This window comes from Erpetoichthys calabaricus, chromosome 3 (assembly GCF_900747795.2).
Source record: "Erpetoichthys calabaricus chromosome 3, fErpCal1.3, whole genome shotgun sequence".
Lineage (NCBI taxonomy): Eukaryota > Metazoa > Chordata > Cladistia > Polypteriformes > Polypteridae > Erpetoichthys > Erpetoichthys calabaricus.
Genome location: NC_041396.2, coordinates 283,359,260 through 283,387,106, shown reverse-complemented (window position 1 = coordinate 283,387,106; position 27,847 = coordinate 283,359,260). Strand labels below are relative to the sequence as shown.

The following is a 27,847-nucleotide window of genomic DNA, read 5'->3' as shown; positions in this document are numbered from 1 at the left end:
GGATTAAAAGTATTTGGACATTGTGGCGAACGTCTGGGGGTTATGCTCAGCCGGGATGCCTTGAGGGACCAGGAGTGGGCCCATACCTCCCCTGGGACACAAGAGTGCAGCCACCCTGGCCTGTATGGGGGCCATGGGATCAGAGCATGGAAGCTCAACCCTATTGGGGTCCGTGGCCACCGCAAGGGGACACCCGGAACACCACGGAGCCTTGGAGTACGGCACTTCCACCATACCTGGAAGTGCTGCCAGAGGGGATTCCAGACATGTCTTGGAAGTGCTGCAGGCAAGTCATCACTGACCACCTGGAGCACATCCGGGGCATGATAAAAGGGGCCGTCTCACTGTGTTGGACAAGCCGGAGTCAGGAGGAAGGAGACATAGCTTGCGAGAGGAGGAGTGAGGGCGACAAAAGAAGAAGGAAAGATATAAGCTGTTAAGTACATTGTGTGGTACACAAAGAAAAGAGAATTAAACGTGTGTGTTTTGGACACTGGTGTCGTGTCTGCTGTGTACAGGTGGGCTGCATTACTACAACATTTAACTGACAAGGTGTTCCATAGCCAGGTAGGAGCAGGTCTCTCATTATTCCATTAACTATTAAGCAGGCTGAAGGTCTGCAGTTGATTCCAAGTGAGGAATTGGCATTTGGAAGCTATCACTGTGAACTCTCAATATGTGGTTCAAAGAGTTGTCCATGCAAATAAAAACAGCCCATAATTAGGCAGAGAAAACAAAGCAAACCAATCAGAGAAGGAATGCACTGGTGAGCACAGCAACACCAGAATGCCTGGACAACCACAGAAGACAACTGTATTACATGACTGCAGAATCCATTCCTTGGTGAAGTTTAACCCCTTTCCCAACATTTAGCCAAACCAAGAACACTCTCTGAGGGATACAGCTATCATTGCCAACGTCTACAATTAAGAGGAGACTTCATGAAAGTAAAGACAGAGGGTTTACCACAAGGAGCAAACCACCAGTAAACCTCAAGCATAGGAAGGACAGATTAGACTTTACCAAAAATATTTTTTTAAAAACCAGTCCAGTTTTGGAACAGTTTTTATTTGGAGAAATGAAACTAAGATCAAAATGTACCAGAATGTTGAATACAGAAGAGTTTGTAGAAGAGAAGGAATGGCTCATGATCTGTAGCATACCACATCATCTGTGAGACATGGTGGACGCAGTGTTATCGCATGGGCATGCGTGACTGCCAATGGAAGTCGGTCACTAATGTTTATTGATGATATGACGGCTGGGAGAAGTAGCAGGATGCTGACACTCAGACAAATGCTACAAAACTGATAGAACGACACTTCTTGGTAAAGATTGACAAAGCAAACCAAGGGCTTTTCAAGGCAAAAAAGTGGAATATTCTTCAATGGCCAAGTCAATCAACTAACCTCAATCCAATTGGAAATGCATTTAATTTGCGGAAGACAAAACTGATGGCAGAAAGTCCAAGGAAAAAGCAGCAACTGAAGACAGTGACAGTAAAGGCCTGGCAAAGCAACAGTAGGGAGGAAACCCAGCACTTGGAGAAGTCCAGGGGTTCCAAACTTCTGGCAGTCATTGACTGGAAAGGACTTTCAACCAAGTATTGAAAATAATAATTACATTTATGATTATGTTTTGAGCCCCTGGAAATGGGGGGACCATGTAAAGAAACTGCTGTCTTTTCTAAATGCCTCATACAATGCTTTTGTTAAATGTCTTAAATTAAAACTGCAAGTCTACACTTCATTCACGTCCTGGTTGCTTCATTTCAGATCCATTGTGTTGGTGCACAGAGCTAAGATTATGAAAATTGTATAATTGTCCAAATGCTTATGGACCTAACTATCGATAGATAGATAGATAGATAGATAGATAGATAGATAGATAGATAGATAGATAGATAGATAGATAGATAGATAGATAGATAGATAGATAGATAGATAGATAGATAGATAGATAGATAGATAGATAGATAGATACTCACAAACGCCCATGTCATCACAGCAGTCACAGATTCCTGTGCTCCATTCAGGGCCTTTAATAATAGTAACTTGCTGGGTAATCACAGATTGAGGCTGGGTAAATGTTGCCATTGTGATTTCTGATATCCGTTCTAAAAATGAAAGAATAGCAAAAAAGAGAACTGTCAAAGAAACTTGTTTCACTTATTTATACACTTTCTTTATTCTCACAGAGCATGTAGACCTATTTTGTATAGAACTCCAGGTGCTCCTGATGCAATGCCACACTCTTTCAGCACAATACCTTAGCCAATGTCACCCTAAAACTCATACAAACCTAGTTCAGAAAGAACAGGACACATATGTGGAAATATGCTTGTCTATCTAACTCATACGTCAGCAGTTCTTTTGTGTTGTATCATTTCACTCCCACCAACTCTCTCTGGCACTGCCTGCTATCTCCTATAATTGCTAGCCAGTCTACTAAGATAAGGAATGTATACACAATGTCACCTCTAACTACTGAAACTTTTCCATCCATTAGTTGAACCTCAGATACAGCAAGAGTAGTGTGCAGTTCCTTCCGCTCAAGTCAATATATCTGGTAGCCCACACTCTCAAAAATGTGTGTTCTTTAATGAAATTGTTTTGTGGTTCCTCACTGAGCCATTACTTGAACTGTTTAATTCTGGGAAGGGTCCTTTGGATATGAATCTGGTTCTATGGGCTTTGAAAGGGTTCCTAATATATGGATAAAATAAATATGTAATGTTTAGTAGGCTTCCTAAATATAGTTTTTCAAGGTAGCCTGAAGTTAGCCTGTGTTATTGTAAGCAACAAGAGTCCTTTGAAAATCAGAAACCCACTCGGTGTTCCACAAATCTTCTATCATCTACTTGTTATGTATGGAACCTGTTATGGATCTAAATAAATAAAGATTCTTTCCTGAAGCTTCACGTGGATGATTCTTTTGGAAACCAAAAATGGGTCTCCTGTGGTGTTGCTCCTTAGAACCCCACATGCACCTTAACTCTTAAGAGCGTGTTCTGTGTTATAATTAAAGACATCTTTTCTCTTGCTCATTCTCCCTCTAAATTAAATACATGTACATGTGATCCACTAGCCTACCTTTAATAACTATGCCTCTATTACATGGGAAACGCTGGTGGATCTTATCAAGTGGACACGCAAGATGCATAAGTATGCATCTATGTAATTTATTTGTTCATCTTTTATATTTCCTGCAGCACCTCCCCAGAACTTGCCAACTTTTGTGAACTTAAGTTTACTGCATATATAGTCTACTCCGTTTATATAATGAGTCAGTCCTTCTCTAACTCATTTAGTCCTGAACAGGGTCGCAGAAGGTGCTGGAGCCTATTCTAGCCAGCACAGGGCACAAGAAAAGAACAAGGCTCTGGTCATGGTGCCAGTGCATCAAAGGGCAGACACACACACTCTCACACACACACACACCCTAACCACACACTAGGGCCAATTTAGCATCACCAATCCACCTAGCCTCCATGTCTTTGAAAACCAGAGCACCCTGTCATGTAAATACTGGGAGAACATGCAAATTCCACACTGAGAGGGCCCGGGACACAAACCCTAGTCACCTTACTGCAAGACAGCAGCGCTACCACTATGCCACCATGCTGTCCTCTTTATATAAATAAGGAAGAGAATTACATAGAATGAGATTATAAAATTAAGACTGTTAAAGAGCATGAGAAGAAATGATTATTGATCACAACTTGCATTGTATTTTTTTTTTATATTTTCCTCATATGGCTCATATACCTTCACTAAATACATATAACTCTCAGTGTAGGCTCAATCATTTACTTGTCTTTGCTCATCTCTGGGTCCTAATTTTTAAACTGCACACCTTTATCACTCATACATGATCTTCAACTCATAAGTCCATTTGTACAATACAATACAACATAGCTTTTGAACAGCGCTCTTCACTGAATGTAGGCGCAGAGCACTGTGAACAGTTCTCAGTTAAAGCACAAGTATAGATTGTACTAATTACTAAATGCAGAACTGGAACACAAATAAATGCAGGTTTGTTAAAACACACAAAGAACAAGGTAGGAACTGTTAAAACTGATAATGATAAATTAATTAATTAATGAACTACAGCCAGTGGACAACAGTGGAGCCTACGCTGGCCATCCAATTTGACTTTCTGTGAACCCCTACATATATAGTATTTGTTATTTTCAAATTTTTGCGATAAGACTGTGCCAAAATCAAACCCAACAGCATCGGATGATAAAGAGGAACCAACTACAGATGGATTACACTTACACTGGGTATTTTGCAGCCCCTATTAACTTAAGGAGCAAGTCTTTGAGATATGGAAGGAAAAGCAAAGTATTTGTAAATCAACAATGACTGGGCTCAGACTTGAACTCATATCTTTGGAGCTGAGGCAGAAAAGTGTTGACTACTATGCTTCACTACAGTTGTACTTCGATGTATTGTATAACTGATCCTGCTGTACCTTTTAACATTTTCAGAGTCTATCACCTCCATTGTCTTTCTTTACAAACTGATGCCCCAGATTTCTCAAGTTTGTCTGAAAGTCAAGTATCTTTAACACACATTGTCCTTTAATTTACTATATTATTTATGAATTTATATATTTACCAGTTGTGCTACACAGCTAAAACAAGTCCAAACTCACCAATTACTTAACTTCTAATAATATGACGGAACCCTTTCAGTCTAGTTTCAGAGCGCAGCACAGCTATGAAACTGCTCTGCTTCATGTAGCCAAAGATTTGCTTATGGCAGCAGACTCTGGACAAACCAGCATATTAATTCTATTAGACCTCAGTGCAGCATTTGAAACTGTCATGACATTCTGTTGTCCAGAATGGAGGACATGCTGGGTATCTCTAGCACTGCCCTTTAGTGGTTTAAGTCCTATCTGACTGACAGGCAAGAGTTTGTTATCCTTGGCAACACCAGGTCCAGCTCAGTGCCAGTCACACAAGGAGCTCCTCAAGACTCTGTCCTCGGCCCTCCGCTCTTCTATATCTGTATGCTTCCCCTTGGCCTTATCATTCACAGCTTTGGACTGGGTTATCATTTTTATGCAAATGATACTCAATTTTGTTTCCATGTTAAAAGCGAAACTTCATCAGGGCTTTATCAGCTCACAACTTGCCTCAGTGAAATTAAAATTCTTTAAAATTAAATTTCAAGAAAGCTGAACTCCTGCAAATTGGCACTAAAGCACAACTGAAGAATATGAGTAATTCTCAGTCAGTCTTGGTGATCTCATGAAACCTTCTTCTAATGCAAGGAATCTTGGTGTCATTTTTGATTCATCCCTTTCTTATTCTGCCCACATAAGCTACCTTAAGAAACTTTCCTATTTTCACCTGTGTAACATATCCCATGCTCGCTCATTCTTCTCCTTTTCTAACGCTGAGAAACTTGTCCATTATTTTATCACATTCCGCATCGATTATTGTAAGTCCCTACTGGCAGGTGCAGTTTCAAATCTAATATCACAGCTCCAGTTGATTCAAAACTCTGCTGCAAGAGTCCTCACACAGACCAGCAACAGCGAGCACATAATATCCATCCTGCTTCACCTCCACTGGCTCCCTGTATCTTACAGAATTGAATATAAAATTCTCTTAACAACCTACAAAGCTTTAAATGGCTTTGCACCAGACTACATCGGAGCCCTTCTCCATTGCTATCCTCCTGTTTGCCCACTAAGGTCTTCTGATTATGGCAATCTTGTTGTGCCTCACACTAACCTGCACTCCATGGGTGACACAGTCTTTAGCTATATAGCGCCCAGACTTTGGAATTACGTCCCTAAATGAATGAGAATAGCTGACTTCATTCATTCTGTTAAAAAAACAACTGCAAACTCATCTGTTCAGGAAGGCGTTGAACTTAACCTGACACTCTGTCTTCCTTTCTGTCCAGATGCTCAGTTTACTTTGTATGTGTGTGTTATATCACAAATGATGTTATTTGCTAGGCTTTCATTTAGTATTTTAATCTGGTTTACTGTCTTTTATTCTATTTAATGCCTTTGTATATCATGTATCTAATTGTTAAATGTTTGATTCAGGAAACATCTGTATCCAATCTTACTTATACCTGCTGTTTCTTTATGAGACTCTGTGCAGCACTTTGAGCATAAGAAAGGTGTTATATAAAAAATTTTTTTATTATTATTATATATGTGCCAGCCACTTATGTCTCTGCCGCTCGTGTTGTGAAGAGGGGGGCTGAACGCACCCCAAGGAGACGCAGTCGCTCCTCTGAAACCCCCTCTTAAACGGTGATACAATGGGAAACCAATACAGTTTTTTTTTTAACCTCGTCTTTGCTTGATCAACTCCTGGCTTACTGCTGCTGCTGTGCAGCATGATCGCCATCTCACGTGGTGCTTCGAACATTTAAAAGCCTGTACAGCAGTTGTCCTACTCTTTGTTCTTTATTTTTGGCCCCGGATGTGGTTAAATCTTTTGACACAAAGTCCCATCTTGCGAGACGTGAGTTCTTGATATTTTTTAGTTTATACAGTAATTTAAAGATGGAATAAGAATCTAAAAATCTAACAAGAAAGTTTGATAAATTCTAAAAATTGATACCAAACATATATATATAGGTTTTAAAATAAGCCCGATTTAGTGCATGACAAAAAAATGTTACATAAAAATGTCACATAAAATTGTTGCACAAAATCGTTGAACTTTTATGCTTAGGATTTTATATATATATACAGTATATAGAGAGAGAGCAGATTATTATTATTAAGTCTAAGTAATCAACATAGACTTCAGCGTCAACTTTGTAGTGCACCATACAATGCATATGTCTCTGTTATGCCATTTGGATTTGTAAATGCAGTGTTAATGTTTGCAAGGTGCCATCTGTTGGAACGACAAATGCAATGCCTTTAATTACCAAAAATGTTTGTGATGTGCCATCTTTTGAAATAATAGAAACACAACAACCTCACTGACACACTGACATCTATCCTTTTTTTAAATTGGAAGTATCTACAGTATTATTAATTGTCACCTATATATAGCACTATAAAAAATGGATTTCAGAGCAATGTCATTTGGGAACTAATGTTATTTCAGAACCACCAGCATGGTAGTTTAAGAAAGAACCTTCCTTTTGGCTCCATAACAGTTTCCATTATTAACATGGAATAATAATAACAGGTTTATGATTAAGGTTTCCTGAGATTAAAAGGTCTCTTTTGGCTTAGCACAGATGGCGCGGCTGTTCTAATTGAATCTGCACCTCTGAATTACAGTTTTACTCGTGCGGATCGCCAAGGAAAAATAGGCGGCAGTCTAGCAAACATTTAATCAAGCCGGTTAAAGTATAAAGATGTCAGTTTTGGTAAATTCAAGTCCTTTGAGTATCTCGCCATTGTTATTCATGGAGATTCTTACGTTCTGGTATTTTCCGTGTATAGACCTCCTATATTTAATGCGTCTTTCTTTGAGGAATTCTCAGACTTAATGTCAATTTTAATTACGAACTATGACACACTCTTAATAGTCGGCAACTTTAGTTTTCATATAGATAATCAATGAGACCAAAAAGTAAAAGAATTCATGAACCTCCTGGACTCTTTTGATTTGAGACACGCTCATTAATCAGCCTACACATAAAGCAGGTCATACGTTAGACTTAGTAATTACCAAAGGACTAAAAGTTGATGTAAAGCAGATCATTGATATTGGTCTATCAGACCATTTTCTTTTACTATTTAATATAGAAATATTGATAGAAAACATTCATGAGAAGCATATTGTTAAAAAACGCTTCTTTGATTCGTCAGCAGCTTTAAAATTTACAAACATTCTAAGCAACCAGTCCATTTATAGCACTAACTATAATAGCGAGGATAATGTAAATAGTAAGGTGGAAAGATTTAATACTAAGGTGAGAGCTGCTGTTGACATAGTTGTACCTGAAAAGACAGTTAAAAAATCTTCTAGCTTTGGTATACCATGGAAGACCCAAAGAGTGTCTGATTTAAAGAGAACATGCCGTAGAGCTGAGCGTAAATGGAGGAAAACTAAACTAACTATCCACTATGAAATATTGAAGTTTAAAATAACAGAATACAATAACACAGTCCGTCTTGAGAGGCGCTACTATTTCTCTAAGATTATAAATAACAATGCTAGTAATCCCAGAGTCTTATTCTCTATGATTAATTGTCTGCTAAACCCAGGTAACGCAAAGGAATGCCTCCAAAATACTTCCAGTGAAACCTGTGAGGCTATTGCTGTATTTTTCAATCAAAAAATTAATGATATTAGAAATAACATAGTATATCTCCCCAACACTGCGGATCCTCCTAAGCCCCAGTACTCCGTTATAAATAAATTAAATTCTTTCACCAGGATAGATTTACCTGATTTACATAAAATAATTTCTCAACTGAAACCCTCCACCTGCGTCCTTGACCCAATACCAACAAGTTTTTTCAAAGAAGTATCGGGCGTGCTAATTGATAATGTTCTTGACATAGTAAATTACGTCATTAGATATGGGGGTCTTCCCAGACTGTCTTAAGACTGCTGTAGTTAAACCCCTACTCAAGAAAAATAATCTTGACCCCTCTGCTTTTGAAAATTTTAGACCCATCTCTAACCTGCCTTTCTTAAGTAAAATTCTAGAGAAGGCAGTCATTATGCAGTTAAATGAGCACCTTAATAAACATGCTATTCTTGATAAATTTCAGTCAAGTTTTAGAACAAATCACAGCACAGAAACTGCACTCGTTAAAGTAGTAAATGACTTGCGGGTAAATGCAGACAGAGGCCATTTATCTGTTCTCATCCTCTTAGATCTGAGTGCCGCATTTGACACCATTGATCACAACATTCTTAGAAATTGCCTTAGTCAATGGGTGGGCCTCTCTGGCAGTGTCTTAAATTGGCTTGAATCCTACCTGGCAGGGAGAAAATTCTTTGTTAGTTGTGGTAATTATAACTCAAAGACACTTGATATTCTATATGGTGTTCCACAAGGCTCTATCCTGGGTCCGCTGCTCTTCTCAATCTACATGCTTCCAGGTCAGATTATCTCAGGGCACAACGTGAGCTACCACAGCTATGCTGATGACATGCAGCTGTACTTATCAATAGCACCTGATGACCCCGATTCTCTTGATTCACTAACACAATGTCTTATTTATATTTCTGAATGGATGAATAGTAATTTTCTCAAGCTAAATAAAGAGAAAACTGAAATTTTAGTGATTGGCAATAATGGATACAATGAGGTTATCAGAAATAAACTTGATGCATTAGAATTAAAAGTCAAGACGGAGGTAAAAAGCTTAGGGGTAACTGTTGACTGTAGCCTGAATTTTAAATCGCATATTAATCAGATCACTAGGACAGCATTTTTTCACTTAAGAAACATAGCAAAAGTTAGACCTCTTATATCATTGAAAGATACTGAGAAATTAGTTCACGCATTTGTTTTCAGTCGACTAGATTACTGTAACGCACTCCTCTCAGGACTACCCAAAAAAGACATAAATCGTTTGCAACTAGTGCAGAATGCAGCGGCTAAAATCCTAACCAGGAAAAGAGCACATTTCTCCAGTTTTGATGTCACTACACTGGTTACCTGTGTCATTCAGAATTGACTTTAAAATTCTTCTTATGGTTTACAAAGCCTTAAATAATCTCGCTCCATCTTATATATCGGAATGTCTGACATCTTATATTCCAAATCGTAACCTTAGATCCTCAAATGAGTGTCTCCTAAGAATTCCAAGAGCAAAATTTAAAAGAAGTGGTGAGGCGACCTTCTGCTGTTATGCACCTAAAATCTGGAATAGCCTGCCAGTAGGAATTCACCAGGCTAATACAGTGGAGCACTTTAAAAAACTGCTGAAAACACATTATTTTAACATGGCCTTCTCATAACTTCACTTTAATTTTAATCCTGATACTCTGTATATTCGATTCATTATAATAACTATTCATGGTGGCTCTAAAATCCTTACTAACCCCTACTCTTTCTTCTGTTTCTTTTTACGGTTTCTTTGTGGTGGCGGCCTGCGCCACCACCATGTACTCAAAGCACAGTGATGTTCCTACATTGATGGATTAAAAGCCAGAAGTCTGCATGACCATCATCATCAAGTCCTTCCGTGAGTACCCTAACTACAAAGAGGACTATTTCATTTATGTGAGGTAGAATGCCCAGAGGGGACTGGGTGGTCTCATGGTCTGGAACCCCTACAGGTTTTATTTTTTTCTCCAAACGTCTGGAGTTTTTTTTTTTTTCTGTCCTCTGTGGCCATCAGAAATTACTTTTATTCTATGTTAATTAATGTTGTCTTATTTTAATTGCTTACTTTGTCTTTTATTTTTCTTTTCTTCATTATGTAAAGCACTTTGAGCAACATTTTTTGTATGAAAATATGCTATATAAATAAATGTTGTTGTTGTTGTTGTTGTCTTGATGCATACAATAACACAGGCTACTTTCAAGTCTTCTTGATCTGTTAATGTCTTGCTAGTTAGCCTATTATACATAAGAGATTTCTGTTTTGTCAGCATACTACACTCTTATTAATAAAGGTGCCAAGGTGGTTCTTCAGAATGGGGAACCATAAGGGGTACCATATGGCATTGCTCTAAAGAACCACTCTGGCACCTTTATTTTTAAGAGACTTTGAGGGGACACACAGGCCATAAATCATATATGTTTATGTGTTCCCAACGGAGCAATCCAAGTGAAGGTTCTAGGAAGAGCCTTGGTTTATTTAGACCCGTAATAGGCTTTATAAATAATCATGAATCGATGCTAACATACTGTAGTTGTGAAATAAAAATGGGTCATGATTTAAAAAGAGCTCTCGCTGCATAACACAGGCTAAGTTAAAGATCAATTTTTCTTAATCTGTTAGTGTCCCGTTAGGTAGCCTACAAATACATTAAAGGTTTCAGGTTTTTTCTGCATTTTAAACACTTCTCAAAGCACAAAGAGCCAACTTCATATGCTAAGAACTTTTCATGAAATGGTTCTTTCTTTAACAATGATTCTATGAAGAACCACACAATCCAGTAAAGAACAATATATTGCCATTAAAGAACCATTATCATTATAGTGTAGTTTCAATTTGTGGGTTATTTTACAGTGGATTGAGTGATTAGTGTGGATCGCGACGGGTTGGCCATGAGGCAGCCCTTTGTGTTGCGATCTGGTTAGGTTTTTAAAGTTAATCCTAAAAACAAAAAAAAAAAAGCTTAGTCACAGAGAAAACAAAATGTGACCAAAGCATTCCTCTAGTCATGTTTTTGTAATCCCGGACAAACCATCTTTTATACTTAGAAACGTGAAACACCTGCCACACCTCTGAAGTCAACTGAGAAACTGCAGAAGTGACCTGCTTCTGATAATAATCTAGAAAAGAGGAAGCTGAAAAGCAATCCATTGTCAAAATTTAAAAAGTGGCAAACAAACACACTTGTAATGTAAAAGTTTGATGGAAAGTGCAACCAAGCAGATATAATTTTATGATGAGTCTGCTAGTGAACTGACAGGTTCATTAACGTGAACTTAATGGCTAATAAGAATTTATTTACGCATTACAAGAGGAGTGGAAATTAAAAGGCATTAGCCTTTTGATTATTGTTTTTTATGAACTTCCAAGAAATAAGAAAATACATAAGAAAAGCGTCTGACTGGTAAGAAAGAAAGTTACAGAATTTGTCTTATTTTTTCCTTCAGTTTCCTTAATAACACATTAATAAAATGTCTTTTACTTAAGACAGAGGAGATGAGTCAGGTGGAGAACTTTGGCAATTGTCTGCACCAAAGAACCTCATATGTCTGGTCACTTTTCAAGGGTTGGATGTTGAGGTAGTCCACTCGGGGGGGGGAAACATTAATGACAGGTTGGACTGGTCTTGGAATACAGAGGAACTATAGAAGAAGGGGCAGAGCAGACTCTTTCTCGTTAGGAAATGTTGAAAGGGACATTCTTCACATCTTAACACCAGTGCAGTTTTGTAAGATGTGGTGCGCTGGGCTGGTAACATCACTTCAAAAGAAGCCCGTTAAATAAATAAATTCATTACATTTATATAGCGCTTTTCTCAGTACTCAAAGCGCTATCCACACAGGGAGGAACTGGGAAGCGAACCCACAATCTTCCACAGTCTCCTTACTGCAAAGCAGCAGCACTACCACTGCGCCACCTGTGAGGACCAATAAAGTAATTAAAAGGACAAGCTCAGTTATAGGACGTCCTCTGGACCCCCTGGAGATCATAACAAAGGAGGAAATTAAAACACAAGTGCCATGATGAACAATGCTGCACATCCTCTCTCTGACACATCAAAAATGAAGACTTTCAGCGAATGAATCATTCAGCAGAAGTGTGTCAAGAAATACAATGTGGGCTCCTTTATGCCAACAGCAATACATCTGTATAATGCCTCACTGGCACTGGGGCAGCCAAGTCAGAAGTTTTCTTCCTTTTCAGTCATTCCGGCCTCTGATCTCCTTAGCCAACCTCATCTGTTTCCAGCCCTTAAAACAGACTCCTCCACCATCTTGATGCAATCTATGATTGCTGTCCATTAGAGAATACATACTCACATTTACTTTTGGTTCAATTAAGATCTTTTAATTATATGGGGATATCTTTGGTGCCCCAAATCTTTATCCTCATTTTGTCTTGTACACTGGCTAATGTATCCATCTTGACCACATAAATTGAAAGATAAGCTAGCAGAAATGTATGGTTCATGTTGTTTATATTTATTTATTCATAGCGGGTTGGATAATGGATGGATGTTTATTTAAAAGGTTTATGCAAAAACAAATAAAGATCTATCTATCTATCTATCTATCTATCTATCTATCTATCTATCTATCTATCTATCTATCTATCTATCTATCTATCTATCTATCTATCTATCTATCTATCTATCTATGCATAAAGACCGTCCCCTTTTTTGTTGCATTGTTGTCCCAGGGTTCTGTTTGTTTGTTTGTTTTTTTAATACATAATTTATTTTTAATATAATTAATAAATCAGAACATGAAAAAGTAATTCATTTAACATTCAAAAAATACATTTTTAGCATAGTTAAGTACATTAAGCAGAACTACTTTTTCTTTTTTGAATAAAACAATTTTATTTTGTGCAGCAGATTTTCATCTGTGTAATTTCAGCTGGCAATGCATTCGGTAGGAATGTGAACAATGAGAACATCTGCTCGACTGGGAATGCTGACAAACCGATTAGGTGGACCACCTTACAGCAGTTTCAGTCCTGGCGGTTTTTCCAGTTTCTCCTTAGTGGAGTCTCTTCTGTTATTCTATTCAAACAGCAAAGACAATGCAGCAGGATACTGCTGTCATAACGGCTAGATATTGTGATAACTAGAATTGCCAAACAGAAGCAAATACCCACTGCCTCACAATAGTATTCGCTGCCACAATCGTCGGTTGGGTCCGCACCTTAATAATCAAATACATTAAATCTCTTTAAAATACCTATTTTATTATTAAAAAATTCGGCGCCTTATACTAACAAAATACTACAGAAGCCGCTTGCAGATCAACAATTTATAGAACACATTATTCACTTCTAGAAATACATTACAATAAGAGTGTCCCATGTGTTACTATTTATGAAAATCTTTGTATTTATACTAATTGTATTCTTTGCAGCGCCAGTAAAGCTAACATTAATAGCCTTCAATACTCTTAAAATACGGCTTCTTTAATGACACTTTGCTGGATTTATGTGTAATCCCTCGATGAAACAACTACTTGACAAAGAACCATTTCATTCTAGGATGGGTACTTTTCATAAGAATTTGGATCGTTGGGTCTTGAAAAGGTTCAGAATAACTTGACAAAACAAACGTCTTCAGCTTAGACAGCGACGTGGCAGGAAACTTAAAGATCAAAGAAAACCTGAACTTAGTCTGTGTTACTGCATGGAGAAATCGTTCTTGCAAAATCAGGAACCCACGGGTAGTTCACTAGTCTATTATAATCTATTTATGGAATCTGTTAATGGATCAAAATAAGATCGTTCTTTCTGAGACCTTAATGTTGATAGTTTTTTAGGAATCAGAAATGGTTCTCTGTGGCATCGCTCTGAATAACCATTTCGGCATCTTTATTTTTAAGAATGGTATCTTTGTAACAATGTTCTCGATATGTAGCATTATAAAATCCGAAACGAGTAATATTCTGTTCTGAAACGTTCCTGTCATAATAATATACAATTTCTGAAATTTATTTTTTGCCGCCAATCGATTATATGCACGTATATCCATCCATCCATCGGCCAACCCGCTGAATCCAAACAGGGTCACGGGGATCTGCTGGAGCCAATCCCAGCCAACACAGGGCACAAGGCAGGGAACCAATCCCGGGCAGGGTGCCAACCCACCGCAGGATACACACAAACACACCCACACCCACACACCAAGCACACACTAGGGCCAATTTAGAATCGCCAATCCACCCAACCTGCACGTCTTTGGATTGTGGGAGGAAACCGGAGCGCCCGGAGGAAACCCACGCAGACACGGGGAGAACATGCAAACTCCACGCAGGGAGGACCCGGGAATCGAACCCAGGTCCCCAGGTCTCCCAACTGCGAGGCAGCAGCGCTACCCACTGCGCCACCGTGCCGCCCATGCACGTATATAAATATTTAAATACAGTCTATAAATACAATTGTTAAGTCAACGAATATTTTACGAATTGGTAACATTCGATTTTCAAACTCGCTCAATCCAATGCAGTTCTGCTATCCCGGCAACACTGAATGAGCACAAAGCAGGAATCCGCTCTGAACGGGACGCAGCACCGCGCTTCACTGTCTCTAGGGCACAATGAGCTTAACTAAGAAATGTGGAGTAAAATCGCAGTTAAAAAAAAAAGAGCAAACTGGACACGAACAATATCCTGGCATTACCAACACAGGACGATGAACCCGTGAGGTGGAAGGGCTGATGTGCACTAAAATTGATGCCTATAATATAAATTCATGGAAATATATACCCATTTTCTATATTCAGGGTCAGGGTCGCACAGCAGCTTTAGCCTTTCTCAAGCATCGAACGCAAACGGGGGAACAATCTTAGGACGGGGCGCCAAGCCATCTCAGGTTGCGAAAGAATGTAACAACAGTGTAGTAAATACATAACTTATGAATAATAATAATAATAATAGATTATACGAAAAACTGAAACGCTTCCAAAGTCTTCAACCTTTTAAGTAATAGCTTCTAGTATCATTTAGTTAACTACTAAAAACCTCGAACTACCTCTATCATCGGTTAATCCATTTGTAATGCAGAACAAATCAAAAGTTTGGAATAGTGTAGTCATGTATTAAATAACGCGACGATGATGATGTTGATATTATTATTGTTGCTGTTGTAACTGATCTTTTGTTTCAGAAAATGGACAAAACTTAAATATAAATCAGAATAACCATACGAACCCAGATGAAACCACCAGCTGAAGCTTAGCACTGATACCCTCATGAGATTAAATAAAGTAATAATAATAATAATAAAATCATATATCCGATTCGTAAAGAATAACAACGAAATAAGGTGATACTCAAATCCAAACATGCCGGTAGATGGAGAGGAGAGCTGACCTTACCTGTGCTTGAAACCCGTTAAATCTTCAGTTCAAGTCTCCCAGTGTGACCGGACAGGTGACTGTTTTATATGCATCAAGGTGGGGTTTTACGTAATGATGAAAACAGGAGGAACTGGTTTCTTTAGCCAAATCAGGACCATCAACAGAGAACAACTGCGAAAAAAAACTTCCCTTTATCAGTACCTCGCCTCTTGTGTGCAGTGTAAATAAAAAAGTACATTCATGAAAAGTCCAGCGTTTAAAGCGAACGCACCCGTAACTCGTACAAAGGATTTTTGTTCCTATAAAACACTTGAAGAATATGAAGTATTACAAAGAAAACAAGATCACTTGCGTCCGTCTTTGACGTTTCTGTTTAAGCTCACGCTGTATTGTTTAATGCCCTCATCACTTCAATAAACATTCAAACAAATGAAAGTCCGTCTGTTTTTAATCCTTCTTTTCCGTTTCAATGTTACTAGAAGAAAAAGGAGTGCATCGAGGGACTTGAGGGTTTCATGTTGTCGTTAATTAATCGCAAACCAAGTCGTGACGACAGGGAAACCCGATGATATTTAATTCAGTGTCACAGGTTATTAGGGACTAGTGTCGCGATGTTTCGGCACAGAGATTAAAGTCTGACCTAACTTCGGACGGAGGGCTTCTTCCTACGTTTTAAGCGGAACGTTTCAAAGTAAATTGAATGCTAACAGTGCGGAGAGCAAAACCCCTTGAGAAAATGCTGGGGAAGATATGCAAACACAGATGACAGCAGTGAGTTACTTTTCAGAGTTATTTACAAAAAAAAAAACTATTTTATTTTTAAGGTGAATTTCACAGACATTACAGGTAGCTTTAAGAAGGGCACGTCGCATCCAAATCTTTCAATAATGACATCAACTGTTAGCAGGTCCTAACACCGGTGGCTTATGTTCAGTTCAGCGCTGGATCACTTACTGTTTCAATATTACATGTTCTTCTTTTCTTAAAGAGATATTTTTTGATACTCCTTTACAAATCTCTAATAATAATTGTCCTGATAGGAACATGAGTGCACCCTGTGGTGGACTGGTGTACCAAACATGGCTGGTTTGTTTCTTATGTTTGATGTTTCCATGATAAGCAGTGACGCTTTCAGCTGCTAAAATGGCTGTGGAGACCCAGTGCTGCTGCTATTAGAATCATAAATTCACCACATGGAGTCCCAGTTGTCCAACATAAATAAAGTGTTTAAGACAGAAAACTGATCTACTAAAGTGAAAGGTATAGAAGACCACCTACAGCAAATAGTCACTTATTAGAATAATTCCAGTTACCACTTTTACTTTAGTAAAGGTATTTATGTGAAGAATACTAAAATTCATTGTTAATAGATTTGTTTTTCAAACCCTGTAATTATAACAAGTGGCCAATAATAACTCCTCGGCCATGAAGTTATACGAAGCCTGATGACACTGATGCAACAGAAGTGTAGCATACTTACATACATAAAATTATACAGGTTCTGTAATGGCATTTTATAGTTCTTTACTGGATTGTGTGGTTTCTTGTTGAACCATTGCTTGAAAAAGCCCCATTTCATTCTGGGAAGGGTTCTTTGGATATCAAGTTGGTTCTTTGTGCTTTGAAAATTGGACTTTGCCTGTGTTTATTGTATGCAGCAAGAGTCCTTTAAAAAGAATGACTTTCTGGTATTTCACAAATATGTTAACATCTGTTCATGGTTATCTACTGGAGCCTGTTACAGATCTAAATAAATGATGGGTTCTTTCTGGAACCTTCATGTGGATGGATCTTTTGAAAACTTAAAAGGTTTCCCCTATGGCATCTCTCTGAAGAACCACTCTGTTTTAGGAGTATGGAATTAAAGGAGTGCAATGACCTGAAGTGAGCTCTGCAGGTTGACATCAATGTGAATTTCATAGGGTGTGTCTGACACCCGGGATGCCCCTTCACCACATCTGCCAGGGGGACAAGGGTGGAAAGCCTAGTATCTCCCCCTGGATGCTAGATGGAAGCCTCCCTGGGTTGCAGCGGTGCCTCGGACTCCCCCAGGGCTTCATGGGGGTTAGAGTTCTGTACAGGTCTGTGGGGTTCTGCAGGCGCTGCCAGGGGGTGCTGCAGCAGGAGCTGCTGGCCCCTTTTGGGCACTGGTTTCGCCACACCCGGAAGTGCATTGTTGCCAATCAAGCACCTGGAGCACTTTCAGGTACCCAATAAAAGGGATCCAGCGACCACCACTCAGCGGCCAGAGTCAGGTGGAAGGAGGGCAAAGCTTGCTAAGGAGGAGTGGTGGTGAAGAAAGAAGAAAGTACTTGGTGTGATTTAATGTGCTTTGGGACTGTGTTGTTTGTGGGTACAGGGAAGGCGTACCCCACAGATGAAGAAAAATACAAATTTATTTATTCTACACGTGCCTCCCGTGTTCAATACGGGTCGGGCGCTACATAGTGTCCTTCTTACAATGTAAAGACGTGTCAACTGGAAAAACAAGCAATCAGAACAAAAAAAACAGCACTGGAGCAGGGAGGAATGGCACTGAAGTAAGAGCTTTTACCCTCAGCAAGTTCTCATGGATCCGAGCTCATTTTCAGTGTCCATGAAAAGTATTTACCCCCTTGGAAGTTTTCATATTTGATTGTTTTACAATAGAGGATAAAGTAATTCATAATATTATGTTTGATGAGGTAGTAATATAATTTAATCTTTTATTTACTTTTTATTACATTTTATTACGTTTCACGTTTTTACTTCTACTTTTATTTTTTACTATGTTGTATTATTCATTGTATTTAAAATAGACAGTTGTAGCAAAATTCTCAAGTAATTGATTACTAAGGACCAAACTGTCTTCCTCCCGCACCATGCATTCTCTTCTATATATCATCTCTTTAAACACAATCACTTTCTCGGACTTAGGAACACCCTGACGTCCTTTGAGCGGCTCAGCTACAAGATAGCGTGTGCCCAGCGATAGCCCCAGAGGTTAACAAGTGAAGCAAGAACGGGGCATGGCCCCTAGTATAATATAATATAATATAATATAATATAATATAATATAATATAATATAATATAATATAATATAATATAATATAATATAATATAATATAATATAATATAATATAATATAGGCCGGCACGGTGGCACAGTGGTAGTGCTGCTGCCTCGCAGTTAGGAGACCGGGGTTCGCTTCCTGGGTCCTCCCTGCGTGGAGTTTGCATGTTCTCCCCGTGTCTGCGTGGGTTTCCTCCGGGCGCTCCGGTTTCCTCCCACATTCCAAAGACATGCAGGTTAGGTGGATTGGCGATTCTAAATTGGCCCTAGTGTGTGGGTGTGTTTGTGTGTGTCCTGCGGTGGGTTGGCACCCTGCCCAGGATTGTTTCCTGCCTTGTGCCCTGTGTTGGCTGGGATTGGCTCCAGCAGACCCCCGTGACCCTGTGTTCGGATTCAGCGGGTTGGAAAATGGATGGATGGATAATATAATATAATATAATATAATATAATATAATATAATATAATATAATATAATATAATATAATATAGGCCGGCACGGTGGCACAGTGGTAGTGCTGCTGCCTCGCAGTTAGGAGACCGGGGTTCGCTTCCTGGGTCCTCCCTGCGTGGAGTTTGCATGTTCTCCCCGTGTCTGTGTGGGTTTCCTCCGGGTGCTCTGGTTTCCTCCCACAGTCCAAAGACATGCAGGTTAGGTGCATTGGCGATCCTAAATTGTCCCGTGGGGTGTGTGTGTGTGTGTGTGTGTGTGTGCATGCCCTGCAGTGGGTTGGTACCCAGCCTGGGGTTTGTTTCCTGCCTTGCTCCCTGTGCTGGCCGGGATTGGCTCCAGCAGACCCCCATGACCCTGTAGTTAGGATATAGTGGGTTGGATAATGGATGGATGGAATATATAATATATAAATTCCTAAGCCTAAAAGTGCAATGATTTTGTGCAATGATTTTATGCAACGTTGTGTCACATTTTTTGTCACGCTTTAAATTGGGCTTATTTTAAAACTTACTTATATATGTTTGGTATCGTTCTTTTCAGAATTTATCAAACTTAAATGTGATGTTGTTAGATTTTCAGATTCTTATTCCATTTTTAAATTATAAACTAAAATATCAATAACTCACATCCCGTGAGACAAGACTTTGTGCCAAGACATTTAACCACGCCCGGGGCCGGAAATAAAAGACAAGGAGTAGATGACAAAGACAGCTGCTGTAAAGGCTTTTAAATGTTTGAAATGCCACGCGAGATGCAAATCACACGGCATCGCAGCAGAAGCTATCCAGCAGCTGATTGAGCAAAGAGGAGGTAAAATAAAACTATTTGTTTCCCATTGTATCACCGCTTAAGAGGGAGTTTCAGAGGAGTGACCGCATCTCCTTGGGGTGTGTTCAGCCCCCCTCTTCACAACACGAGCAGCAGAGACGCGATGTGGCTAGCGCATAGTGTAGGCCGGGGGGTTGGCGAGCGAAGCAAGCAGGGGGTAAGCCCATAATATAATATAATATAATATAATATAATATAATATAATATAATATAATATAATATAATATAACTATCTGTGTAAGCCCATGCTGTAAAAAGCATGTGGTCCTGGAAAGTATTGAAATTGTCAGAAAAAAATTGAAATGTAGAGATGTCAGGTAATTGAATGAAACTACTCTGGGCATCTCTCTCCTAGGAGGATTCGTTTTGACGACATGCTTGCATCATTTGCACATTAGCAGGAAATGTAAAAGGGATACAGTTTTGTCAGTCTTAGCAGCTAAGCGACTTTGTGTTTCTTCTGAGGTTTCGTTTTGCTGACATGCTGGCCTCGCTTGTGTTATTAGCGGCTAAGCGAGTTTTCTGTTTCTTCGGAGGTGGAACTCTTAGGGCCATTATCCCCTACCCTACCCCAGACACACACACTTCCATGCATAGATGTTTATATATAATATAATATAATATAATATAATATAATATAATATAATATAATATAATATAATATAATATAATATAATATAATATAATATAATATAATATAATACATCTCTCCCCAGTGTTATGGTGGTAATTCTAAGATGCTGAACAAAAAAATGGCACTAAACAAAGGATCCATTTGGCTTCTTTTAATATCAGCTAACTCTCACAATAGTGAAATTTTGAAGGCAAGCTCCTGGCCAAAGCGTGCAGTTGTGGGGTTCCCGCATTCAGCTCTGGCCTGCTTCAAGAGGGTACAGAACACAATTTGACATTAAAGAGTCCTTTTGTGTTGATCAGTATCAAAAAACAAATTAACTCTACTGGAGTTCAATGTTTTCATCTTATACTGTGGCTTTCTGTTTGTCTGTCCAGGATTTTAAATCACCTGTAGCTCACAAACTGTTTGACATATTGACCTGAAATTTGGCACGCATATACTACGTGATGTCTACTATCTGCTTTCAGGGTGATGATTGACATCCAAGGTTATTCCTCTATTTATTTTTATTTTATTTTATTGAGGAATTGTGCGATTGGCTCCAGCAGACCCCCATGACCCTGTAGTTAGGATATATGGTTGGATAATGGATGGATGGATGGATAATATAATATATAAATTCCTAAGCCTAAAAGTGCATTGATTTTGTGCAACGATATTATGACGAATAATACGTGACACTTAGGAATTATAATGCATAATAATGTGAAAATGAAAAATAACAATTTCCTAAAATGAACATAGTAGATCTAGGATTTCAGTATATAATTTAAGAGGAGCGTGTGTGCATTTCCATATCGAGTTAAGATCTAAGTAAAGACCTCTGCTATACTAAACAGTAACTCATACAATGATAAACAATAGTAGTTCAACAACTCAATCGAAATACACAAAGCGCTTGTCTGATGCTGGTAACAATAAGGTTCACAATGAAGGATCACACTGTCATGCTGAATGTTTGGAAGGCGCTAATTAGTTGAAACTGTTTGTAGCGATTTGTCCTAAAAGTGAAGTGTCGTATAGTGCTCAGAAACGATACACAAATTTAAGCATACTGGAGGATAGTTTATGTCGTATTTTTCTAAAATATACATTCAGTACGACACCTGTGCCTCCAGACACTCAAATATGAAGATGAATGTGTCTTACAGTCACACTCTTAACATATATATATATATATATATATATATATATATATATATATATATATATATATATACAGTAATCCCTCCTCCATCGCGGGGGTTGCGTTCCAGAGCCACCCGCGAAATAGGAAAATCCGCGAAGTAGAAACCATATGTTTATATGGTTATTTTTAGAATGTCATGCTTGGGTCACAGATTTGCGCAGAAACACAGGAGGTTGTAGAGAGACAGGAACGTTATTCAAACACTGCAAACAAACATTTGTCTCTTTTTCAAAAGTTTAAACTGTGCTCCATGACAAAACAGAGATGACAGTTCTGTCTCACAATTAAAAGAATGCAAACATATCTTCCTTTTCAAAGGAGTGCAAAGCAAGCAGTCAAAAAAAAAATCAATAGGGCTTTTAAGTATGCGAAGCACCGCCGGTACAAAGCTGTTGAAGGCGGCAGCTCACACCCCCTCTGTCAGGAGCAGGAAGAGACAGAGAGAGAGCCACAGAAAAACAAAGTCAAAAATCAATACGTGCCCTTTGAGCTTTTAAGTATGCGAAGCACTGTGCAGCATGTCCTTCAGGAAGCAGCTGCACACAGCCCCCCTGCTCACACCCCCCTACGTCAGCGCAAGAGAGAGAGAGAGAGAGAGAGAAAGTAAGCTGGATAGCTTCTCAGCCATCTGCCAATAGCGTCCCTTGTATGAAATCAACTGGGCAAACCAACTGAGGAAGCATGTGCCAGAAATTAAAAGACCCATTGTCCGCAGAAACCCGCGAAGCAGCGAAAAATCCGCGATATATATTTAAATATGCTTACATATAAAATCCGCGATGGAGTGAAGCCGCGAAAGGCGAAGCGCGATATAGCGAGGGATCACTGTATATATATAGTCACACACGTGCAATTAAGAGGCAGACTAAAATCTCAAAGGTGAGTGAAATATCGCAAGAGGAAGGATTATCACGTGGTACTTACCTGAACCTCTTCTCTTCACAGGAGAACCGAAGAAAAATAATTGTGGCTATTTCCCGGCTTCAAAATGGCCGCCGAGACATCACTTCCGACTCTCACCTTGGACATCACTTCTGGTTCCACCCCCATGACGCAATTTCCTGCTAACCATTTCCTGCCAACCATTTCCTGTTCCCATCATCCACCATTCTATAAAAACGCTCTTTTGTCAATGCCACATTGTCATCTGTTACAATACATGTACTTTTGATCAACCTTTTGCATTTTTTGCTTTCATTTGTCCACAGGACAATATACGGAGACGGTCCCCAAATCTTTATCTTGTGAAGATTCCTTTTTTGTTTGTGGTATTACTTCCACAATTGGCATAGCTGGCAGGAGTTTTGCTCTCAAAGATGGCAGAAGGGCAAGACGTAAACAGCGTGCTGTCCACAATTGTGAGCGAACTGCGCATTTTGAAGATACAGATGGCCGAAACAAGAACTCAACTCGCCGAGTCCGAGGCTTATGCTGTGGCAGCAGTATGGACGGGGGCCGCGCTGTCACTGCCAACCCAATTAACTTATGTAACGGAAGACGATGACATTGAGTCTTATTTCTTGGTATTTGAACGAACAGTGAAGCGGAACGCATGGCCGACGTCAGAATGGGCGTACCTACTGGCTCCCTACCTGAAGGGGAATAGCGCAGAGAGCCTATTATGATTTAACCGAGGAGCAGACTGACAACTATGATGTTCTCAAAGCGGAGGTGTTCAAGCACTATGGCATATATCCGGAGCAGCAGGCGAGAGAATGGAGGGAGTGGAAGTTCGATCCCGAATGTCCTCAAAGAACCCAGGCATTTGAGGCGTGGAGTAAGGTTTTTCGCTGGCTACGGCCTGACATAAATAACTCCCATAAGATGACCGAGTTGCTTGCCTGTGAGACATTCGGTCATGCCCTCCCTGATGTCATCGCCCAGCAGATCCGGAAACAAAACTTTGACAGTATGGACACCCTGATCAAGGTCGCTGAGCATCACTGGGCAACTTGTAAATCGGGGTGATCAGAATGGTTCTCTCACCGTACCCAACAGGCACGTGGGGTAGCCCCTGAGCCCTCCTGCCAACCTCCCGAGCCTGCCATCGGTAAAAGGGACAAACAATTCAACCTACCCCACTGTTTCAAGTGTGGAGAGGTTGGCCATCTGTCCCCAAACTGCATATACGAACCCATGAATTGCTCACTAGGGAAGGAGGAAAGGTACTGTGCCACTGTGATTAACCCTTTATGTCTTCCTTATACAGGTGCAGTTATTATAAATAGCCGGAAGGTAAGGACAATGTTCGATTCCAGGAGTAACATTTCCATTGTTGCTTCCCGATTCGTTTTACCACGACAATGGCTTAAAATAAAAACTAGCCTAAAATGTTTTCATGGGGATATCCGGTATTATAAAACCGCTAACTGTGTAGTAACGGTAGATCAAGTTATGATTAAAATGACAATGGCAGTATTACCGGATCCCCCATTTCCAGTCATATTAGGGAGAGATTAGAAAGAAATTAACAGCGGTAAAAACATAACTGCTCCTGAAAAGAATTTGGGATTAATAATGGAAAGTTCGCCTACTCCGACTGCCTCCACGTCGTGTACTACAGTCACTAGGACCCATGCAAGTACTCAGTATGAGGGAGTCGATGTCCCATCGTCCTCTGCAGGAACTAGTACGGTTAACTTGGAGGATGTAGTGGCAGAAGCCCCTCCCATTGAGGTCAATAGAGACCCTATTCAAACTTTATCATCCCAATTTTGAATCACCTTAAAATTTGCTAGGAATGCAGTATCATCTACCGAGGGTCATACAATCCTAGATCCCATGCCACCGATGCCTTTCTTTGTAATAAAAAATAAACTATTATATCGAGTAGCAGAACACGGGGGTGAAGTGAGAGCATTACTGTTAGTACCACACACTTTTCGGCTAAAAGTGTGTGAGCTGGCACATGCTTACCTTCTAGGAGCCCATTTAGTCTCTGAAAAAACGTTGGAGAGAATAAAACACCGTTTTTATTGGCCGGGAATTCATGATGAGGTCCGACGTGTTTGTGCCTCATGCCCCGAGGGCCAACTTCATCAGATTCCTAGGAGGGACCGAGCTCCTCTCATTCCCCTTCCCCTGATAGATGTACTATTTGAACGAGTTGGTATCGACCTCGTAGGACCATTAGAACCCTTGTTAAAAGGCTTCAAATACATTTTAGTTCTAGTAGATTATGCTACTCGATTTCCTGAAGCTGTTCCCTTGCGCTCAGCTAATACAAAAAACATCACACAGGAACTAGTAGGGGTATTCACACGTGTTGGGATCCCCAAAGATGTTCTAACATACCAAGGGACTTCTTTCACTTCAGAGACGTTCAGGAAGGTGGCTAAATTACTCAGAATAAAACATCTGAAAACATCGGTCTATCACCCCCAAATGGACGGGTTGGTAGAACGATCAACCAAACCTTAAAACAGATGTTACATAAGGTAGTTACTGCAGATGGAAGAAACTGGGATCATTTACTTCCTCTCATGTTGTTTGCCTTCCTCTCATGTTGTTTGCCAACAGGCCTCTACCGGGTTTTCTCCATTTGAATTATTATATGGAAGACAACCCCATGGGCTATTGGCTATGTTAAAAGAAGGTTGGGAAGAAAAGGACCTTTCTACCTCAAATATACTTGAATATATCATGCAATTACACAACAGATTGGAAAAAATTACACCTATACTAAAAGAAAATTTGGAAAAAGCTCAAGCAGCACAGTCACGTTATTATAATAGAAACACCACCATTCGTGAATTTGTCCCGGGTGATCATGTAATGGTGCCCGTTACAACCTCACATTCTATATTATTGGTCCATTGACAAGGCCTTTACGAAATTAAGGAACGAAAAGGGCTCATTGATTATTTGGTTAAACAACTAAACCATCGTCCGAGTGAACGAGTTTATCACATAAATTTGCTGAAGCCATGGAAGGACAGGGAAATTGATCCCTCGTCAGGCCAGCCTTCGTTCCCTTTTCATATCACACTCTGACCTTAATTTGACTCCAAAACAAAAACAGGACCTAGAAATGGCTATCCTGTCAGTACCTGAGGTTGTAAACGAACTACCGGGATGTACTACTCTGATTGAGCATGACATTATTACGGACCCAGGGGTGAATGCTAGATTTAGGAGTTATTGAAGAAAGTTATAGCCCCCTGGTCTAGTCCAATTGTCTTACTTCCTAAACCAGATGGGTCATGGAGGTTTTGTAATGACTTTCAATGACTTAATCAGGTTTCAAAATTTGACGCATATCCAATGCTGCGAGTAGACGATTTGCTTGATCAGCTTGGGAATGCGCAATTCCTAACTACTCTTGACATGACTAAAGGGTATTGGCAAATTCCCTTAACGCCTCCGCAAAAGAAAAAAATGCTTTTATTACACCCAGAGGACATTGGCAATACAAGGTCCTTCCGTTTGGTTTGCACGGGGCACCAGCAACTTTTCAATGTCTGGTAGACACACTGCTATGGCCCCACAACTCATTTAGTGCCGCCTACCTGGATGACGTAATCATCTATTCCGGCACATGGAAGGAGCATGTAATGCAGGTTAAAAAGGTGCTTTCTACATTGGCACTAGCAGGTTTAATCCAAAAAAGTGTTTTTTTGGATCGAAGGAAGCCAAATATTTGGACAACCTAGTGGGCGGGGGCACTATTAAACCACAATGTTCCAAAAAAGAGGCAGGTTCAAGCATTTCTATTCTTAGCGGGATACTATCGCCATTTTGTACCTTGTTTCTATGCCCTTATCTGACATAACAAAGAAAAGAGCACCCTTAAAAGTGGTATGGGATGACAAGGCGGATAAGGTATTCTGTGACTTGTAATTGACCCTTACGTCAGCACCTGTTTTGAAATCTTGTGACTTTTCTCTCCCTTTTATTCTCCAGACCGACGCATCGGACACAGGATTGGGTGCCGCGTTGAGCCAATGCGTCAATGGTGCTGAATACCCCATTATGTACCTCAGCCGGAAACTGCTGGACAGGGACACCAAGTATGCCGCGGTGGAGCGAGAAGCCTTGGCGATTAAATGGGCTATCACGCAGTTAAGGTACTAACTATTGGGACGGGAATTTACCCTACAGTGGATGTCCCTTCACCGGGGGTCTAATCCCCGTGTCACGAGGTGGTTTTTGGACCTTTAACCTTATCGTTTTAGTGTTGTTTATCGTAAATGTTCCTTGTAGGCCAACGCGGATGCTTTCTCCTGTGCCCAGAAACTCTTGGTGCAGGCTGCCCGACCCGATGGGTCTGGGCTGAGTGGGGGGGTCATGTCACACACGTGCGATTAGGGGGCAGTCAAAAAGCTCAAAGGTGAGTGAAATATCGCGAGAGGAAGGATTGTCATGCGGTACTTAACTGAACCTCTTCTCTTCACAGTAGAACCAAAGAAAAATAATTGCGGCTATTTCCGGGCTTCAAAATGGTCGACGTGATGTCACTTCTGGCGACTCCATATGGCATTACTTCCGGCTCTCACCTTGGCCATCACTTCCGGTTCCTCCCCCATGACTCCATTTCTTGCCAACCATTTCCTGTGCCCATCATCCACCATTCTATAAAAACACCATTTTGTCAATGCCACATTGTCATCTGTTACAATACGTGTACTTTTGATCAACCTTTTGCATTTTTTGCTTTCATTTGTCCTCAGAACAAAATACGGGGACGGTCCCCAAACCTTTATCTTGTGAAGATTCCTTTTTGTTTGTGGTATTATTTCCACTATATATATATATATATATATATATATATATTTTTTTTTTTTTTTTTTTTTTTTTTTTTTTTGACGTTATGTATCAGACAAAGGAAATCACATCATAGCCACAATAACAATCATGGATCGTCAGCATCTACCTGAACTGCTGTTTCAGTCTGTCATTGATCTATATCAACTGTGTATGTACAGTAATGTCAGTATAAATTACAAAATATCACTCACAGCACAGTGGCTTTAAATGTGTCGATACTTTACAAAGCTTCCTTTGAACTGTGCATGTCAGCTCAGTGCTTCGACCCATGCTTGGATGGTTAATTTCCACAG

At 39.8% G+C, this 27,847-nt stretch overlaps 2 protein-coding genes across 2 annotated transcripts in view; one reads left to right on the top strand and one right to left on the bottom strand.

The window, feature by feature from the left end:
* Positions 1 to 27,847, top strand: part of acadvl (acyl-CoA dehydrogenase very long chain) — a 966,944-nt gene that overhangs the window by 460,342 nt on the left and 478,755 nt on the right. The gene's annotated exons all lie outside the window — the stretch shown is intronic.
* The window catches only part of LOC114649041 (cornifelin homolog), a 59,267-nt gene that overhangs the window by 3,594 nt on the left and 27,826 nt on the right, over positions 1 to 27,847 (bottom strand). Inside the window, exon 2 of the mRNA XM_051924378.1 lies at positions 1,988 to 2,116. Coding sequence (XP_051780338.1) covers positions 1,988 to 2,096 — 109 coding nt within the window. The 5' untranslated portion in view covers positions 2,097 to 2,116. The remainder of the gene's footprint in view (positions 1 to 1,987; positions 2,117 to 27,847) is intronic.